Raw genomic sequence first — 6,410 nt, 5'->3', positions numbered from 1 at the left:
CACCCAAGTGCCAGCAACAGAATTTGACTGCCCCGTGCCTATCACACCAGGGCTGACAGCCACACTCGGGCCATGGTGATGCACCTGGCTCTAAGGCAGGCAGGGCTGTGCCCATCTGCCCAGCACAGTTCAGCCTCCCCAAAATCCCAGCAAGCTGCCAGCTGGAGAGGAGCGACCGCTGACAATTCCATTTTACAGCTGCACCAGTCAGGAGCAGGGGGAGCAGGGAGGCCAGGCTCGTGGACAGGCACCATGAAGGCTCCCTGTGAGCATCGAGCACACCATGGCACTGACCCTGCACGAACTCAATGCCATGCTGAGGCTGCGTCAGGCCTGCATGTAGAGGAGGGAGTAAGGGACCGGGCTAACAGCCCGTCACCACCAAGACAGAGCAAGTGACAACCCGCACTGGACCTGGAGATGCTTGTGACAGCCTGATCCCACCAGCCGGCTCCACCACAGGTCATGAGCTTGACTGCAGCCACACAATGCAAGGAGTGCTTTCGCACGCCCAGAGCCAGCAGCACCCCGTGTCTGCCAGGGGTGCGAGGAAAGCAGGATTCCCCCGAGGACACCCACCCCAAGCCCTATTACTATCTACTTCAAACTCCAGCAGGGAAGGCAGCTGCTGCGCAACGCAGAGGCAGAAGGCAGAGAGAATGAGCTAACACAGGCTTTGTGGTAGAGTTTATTAAAACTGCCAAGTAACAGCCATCGTGTAGACAGGCAGTGGTGAGCAGCGCCAGCAGAGCTACCCAGCATCACCCAGAGGGTGCTACAGGCCTGCCTGTGGCCCCATGGGAACCACGCAGCTACTGCGCCCTCCGGGCCATCAGCATTTCTCTGATGTTATCTTCTGCTTCCTTCACGCTTCGTTCCAGGTACGACTTCTTCTGCTGCAAGGCAGAAACCCAGAGGAGAGTTAATGTCCAGCCTGGCACCAGCAGCACAGGGAGACGATCAGGGCAGAGCCCCCAGCAGCCTGCTGAGGGCGCACGCAACACGGCGTGCTTCCCCAGGAGCGAGAGTCGTTTTCATTTCCAGAGGCATCCTGGAAGTGTTAATACTGAATCTTTTTTGCCTGGGCAACGTTTACACAGAGCTTGAATTCTGTTCCCTCTGAAACCTTCTCCTCAGAGTTGTGGGACTATTTCAACAGCAGAGCTGCACAAAGTGTGTGACATTAATGCAATGAAGAAAAGGAAATCACACCCCATAATGTTTGGAGCCCAGAGATAAATTAGTATGCTGGAGCCTGCTTATGCTATCAGCAACCAACATTAGAACCCTTTCACACTCAGGTTAAAAGAGGCTCTTTTTTCCCAGCTGGGTGTTTTCAGAAACCAGACCCTCTTTTCTATCTGCCGCATGTTCAGAAATTCCCTGCCATCATCACAAAATGTGTTTCTTTAATCATCTTTAATTAGTCCAGGCTTGGCAGGGAAGCAGACCGAAGCTGTGCATCCCAAGATAGGAATTCAACATGCAGCATTTTTTCCTGCTAGTCTGGGTTCTCCTAGGTGACTGGAAAAATCTGCAACTGGCTCCCTTGACTATTTTCTCTGGGTTTCCAAACAACAGACACAACAGTCTCCCACGGATGCCAGGCCCACAGAAAGCATTCCCGTCCACGTGCTACCGGACTTTACTGCTGGGCGCAGGGAAAGCACCGCTCCGGCTGCTTGGTGATGGGCTGGGGGGAAGCCTGAGGCAGGCTCCCCGGCGGTGGGCTCGCCGAGGGCTCAACCAGCACCTTCCAGACTGGCCGCACAACAACCTGCCCAGGCACATGGCGGGCGTCACAGGCTGCACCTGCCTGCACACAGGCCATGCCGGTACAGGGCTGGCTGCCCATGCAACCGCAGCACGACGGTCCTTGCCTCAGCAAAGCCCCTTGGGGACTACTGTGACGTGATGCTCCCAGCACAGCCCCCCCCCCCGTGGTGGTTACAGCCCCAGCCTAAGCTAATGCTCCTTCACACTGGCCCGGGGAGCTTGGTACAGGTCCGTCTTGAGGCTGAGCGAGGTACCAATAAACATGGGCAGGATTATTCTTACATCACAGCAGGCTGAGCCTCAGCCTTGAGCATCCTGTCCCAGGCTCCACTGAATCACCTCTGCAAACACAGGCAGAGGAACCCAGTATGATAGGAATGACCTCCCAATCCCACCAAAGCTTGTCCAAGTGATGAGAGGAGGGGAAATGGCCTCAAGTTGCACCGGGGAGGTTTGGGTTGGATATTAGGAGAAACTCCTTTACTCCAAGTGTTTTGCGGCGTTGGAAGAGGCTGCTCAGGGAAGTGGTTGAGTCGCCATCCCTGGAGGTCTTCAAGAAACATGTAGAGGTAGAACTTGGTAGCATGGCTTAGTGGTGGACTTGTCAGTACTAGGTTAAAGGTTGGACTAGATGATCTTAGCGGTCTTTCCCAATCTGAATGATTCTATGAAAACTAAGAACAGCTACGGGGGACACGGGAGGTCCTCAACACTGCTCAGCCATGCATGGGGAACTGCAGAGGGGGAAAACAAAAGGGCTAAAACACATGTTGCTCTGGGGTTCTCACCCCCAGCCACTGCCTTGGTGAAGCAGACCAGCACCCTGTCGCTCAGGTGTGGTGTGGAAACAGGGTACACAAGGCCACCAAAAGCACACGCTGGCCTTCGATGAGCAGCACACTCCCGATGGCTGTGGGCAAAGGTGGGGGGGGCTGGGGGTGAGCCACATTTTTGCCAGATTGCAAAAAATGCCAAGCCAATGCTCCCGACAGTTTCCTGAACGACTCTTGCAAGAACACAGAGAGCTGGGATTCATAATGCAGAAGGAAAATCCATTAGCACATGGTAGGGCCCTGCTGCCATCACTCTGCATCCATCCTCTCACAGCTGACCCTACAGCGACACTTCTGCGTGCCTGGCAAATTCCCAAGCTGTGAGGACATCCCTTCCAGTCCCATTTCTAAATACTGAAGGACTTTTATTTAAATAGTAAAGGTTGTTAACAAAAGCCAAGGCCACGGGTAGGGTAAAGGGCTCCTCATCTCTCTCGCCCATGGTCCCCCGACACATGGGATCCCTCTTGCTTTTTAGAGCTGCTTTTCAGGAAACTGGTGGGAGAGGAAGCACCTTGTGGGTTACCACTGCTAATGACTTCCCAGCACAGTGCTGACGCTCTAGCAGGGCAGGACTTCTGCAACTACCGCTGTGTTCTCATGCTGCTCCTGGAAGACGTTGATGGATTTCACATCTAGGGAACTGAATGTGAAGGTTGGGAGGGGAGACACGTCATAGAAAAGCTGCATGGGTCTGCGCTCAGAGGAAGCTCCCAGAGCTGCAGCCTCCTTGCTCTGCCGGCTATAGGAAGAGAGCAGCTTCCGCAGAGCTGATTTCTATGTATTCAAAACATTTTTTATATTAGTCTACAAAACAGACTTTTTATCCTCTCCGTTCTCCACCTATGCCCACCAGGAAAGAGACATTTCAAGAGATCATCTTGAAATGCTGGGGCAGGCAAAGGAAATGCTGCACCCACAGTTTGGAGTCTGAAAACTTTCTAAGCTGTTCTCCAGGCCGGCAGCGTGCAGCGCCAGAGCCAGCACAGCAGCTGGCTCTCACTTGGACCAATGGCCCACATAAAGGAGGGTGAGAGGCAGACTATCACGACATTTTCCAGTGCGTGTGGCAGGAGCAAGGTGTTCCTTCCTGAGAAGCTGCAGCCTGGTTTCTGCTTAGGTAATCACAGGAGAAAGAGCAGGAACTTACATGCAAAACCCTCCTCACCACAATTACTGGGGTCTAGACAGGAAACTCTGTGTCTATCTGATACTCCTTCCCGGGGAGCAGCACTGTGAGCAAGCCCAGCTGACACATATTCTGCCTCGTCACACCAGCTCTGAGAAAACCAAGTAATGGGGCTGACAGCACAGCTCTGAAGTCATCCTTGAGGCTGTTCCAGTCCTGCCAGATCTGCTGGGCTGGCAGTAACTGCTGGCTGCACAAGAAACACCCTCTGCGGCCTCCCAAAACCCCACCTCCAAGACCCTCCGAACTTGCTGTTGACCTGCAGCCCTAAGGCATCTGACCCAAAGCACTGGGCCAGCCTGCGGCTGCTAGGCTGTAGCTCTTCACTTGATGAGCTGCGTATATTTTCCTGTGAAGAAGCATTTAGCGCTCCAAGTAGTAATCCTCTGTTGCATGTGCCAAGGCAAGTGCAGTTAGAAGCACATTTCCAGTGCGATGCCAGAACTGTACTGCTAATTTTGGTCCCTAACAAAATCAAAGGCTGCTGAGAGACTCCTTCCCCAGCACGTTAACCCCAGCCCTCACCAGTCTGGAGCCTGACCTGGCCATGGCAGCACACTGGCCCTGCATGGTGTATGCATGGAAAGCTGCTGACTTCGGAAGCTTCAAAACATGCACACTGCAGATTCAGAGCTCTTATCTGCACCCACACCACTACAGCCAGAAACTGCCTTCTAACACACGAAAAACACCCAGCCAGCCAGCCTACAAGCTCCCGTGTGCCTTTGGCAAGACAAAGTGGTTACCCAAAACAGAAAGACACACGACTGCCTGAGTCATGGAGCCTCAGGGTGGGACTGAGAAAGGAGACTTGCTTTGGAAAGCCAGTAGGTAAAGGTGACACACGCCGTCTTGCTCTCAGAAAAGCCTACATCCATGGCCTGCAACAACCACCACCACGCTCTGCAGTGAAGCTGGCATCTCACCAGCAGTTACAAGAAAAGCGTGGCAAACGAGCTAAGGAGGAAGTAAAAGGAGCATGGCAGAAAGATGTGAAGTTGCCAGTTCTGGTTCACAACTGTCATGGGTTTAAGCCAGGTTGGATGAGGCTTTGAGCAACCTGGTCTAGTGGAAGGTGTCCCTGCCCATGGCAGGGGGCTGGAATTGGATGATCTTTAAGGTCCCTTCCAACGCAAACCATTCTGTGATTCTACGGTTCACTGGAAAATACACTTCTTGAGTGTTGCTGAAGAGGCATAGCTTCTGGAGACCCCTCTGCCACGCTGAAGCACTCAGCCAGGGCAGCCAACAAGCGCTCCCCACTCAGCACGCAATTCACATAGCACCAAAAGCCCCCGGGGTTCCTGCGCTCACCAGCCTGCCTCTGCCTCCCCGCTGTTTTCAAGGTTTCATAATATCACTTTGTTTTCACTGTGCTGCCCCTGATCACCAGTTCCAACAGCTCCCACGCAGGGAGGAACGACCTGAGGTTGCAACCACCATTGGCATGCCTCTTTGCTGCAGGAGCAAGGACCTGAAGCAGGGGGCTGCCTTGAAGGCAGCTGAACACATGTAGGAAGGTAACACGATTTGCAGTTACAAGTTTCCAAGCACGTAGCATGCTCATTATGCACACTGAAATCTAAACAGCTCCAGCACAGGACAAACTCTGGCACCTGCACTTGGCCATACCACGGGCTGTTATTCACCCCTTCTCACCTCACCCATTATTTGGGGTGACAGCCTCTCAACCCCCCTCCTTCCCTGCTGCTTGCCCACACAGGAAGGGCACTGCCACCTCCACTGGAACACCTGAGAGAGACACCCTGCTACAGGCTAGCAAGGTCTAGGCTGCATGGAGACTAGAGGACAGGCTGCTTAACTGGCAGAGATGCTCACAAGGAGCCAGTGCAGTTAATGCCTCCAAGCCTGTAGTTTAACAATTTCTTTAAGCCAATCCTGTAGCCAACAACAGTTATCTTCCCTAGCCAGGAAGGGCTGCCGTGGCTGGAAGCAAAACAAGTCACAGGCCTGCTGATCTGTCTGAAAACAAGCCCTGAAGAAATGTTTTCTCTTAAATCTTCTTTCTGGAACCACGTTTGCCATGCTAATGGCTACCTGGCACCCCGATGGAGGGCAGGGAACTACAGCCAAGACTTCTTTGGGCAGCACAGCAAATCCATCCTGCAGGCAAAGCTGCTCATAGGGTTGAGCTGCCCAGTGCCTACGTGTGGCTCAGAAGTCCTGCTAAGGCTCTCCCGCTCCCTGACTGCGGCGGGTGCCGTGCCTGGCCTTGCTCACCTCACCCCAAGTCTCGGGAGCATTCCACACTTCCAGGCTCTACTGCAGCCTTCCGAAACTCTGAGCCACACGTAGGCACTGGGCAGCTCAACCCTATGAGCAGCTTTGCCCGCAGGATGGATTTGCTGTGCTGAGGGATCAGAGGAAGATGCAACCAAAAATATGACTGGCTTCTGCCACAGCCACGTCAGACAGCGTGTCGTGCTCACAGGGAATCTACAGAAGGAAGAGAGGACAACTGCACAGCTTCTGGCTAGCATCCACAGCAGCCCTCCTGCTGGGCAGTTGCTTCACTGGATGCCCACTGTGACCCCAAGGAGGCCACCCGCAGCTCACAGGCGGCCCCGTGACTCCTGGCAGCCACCCAGGGC

At 54.0% G+C, this 6,410-nt stretch overlaps 1 protein-coding gene across 1 annotated transcript in view; it reads right to left on the bottom strand.

Annotated features, from left to right (window-relative positions):
• Positions 1–675: 675 nt before the first annotated feature.
• Positions 676–6,410, bottom strand: part of PFDN1 (prefoldin subunit 1) — a 31,953-nt gene continuing 26,218 nt past the window's right edge. The window contains exon 4 of the mRNA XM_035559698.2: positions 676–896. Within this exon, the coding sequence (XP_035415591.1) occupies positions 813–896 (84 nt within the window). The 3' untranslated portion in view covers positions 676–812. The remainder of the gene's footprint in view (positions 897–6,410) is intronic.

Source organism: Cygnus atratus, chromosome 14, assembly GCF_013377495.2.
Source record: "Cygnus atratus isolate AKBS03 ecotype Queensland, Australia chromosome 14, CAtr_DNAZoo_HiC_assembly, whole genome shotgun sequence".
In the NCBI taxonomy this organism is placed as follows: Eukaryota; Metazoa; Chordata; class Aves; order Anseriformes; family Anatidae; genus Cygnus; species Cygnus atratus.
Note: the sequence above shows the minus strand (reverse complement) of the source record. Positions and strands in the feature narration are given on the sequence as shown.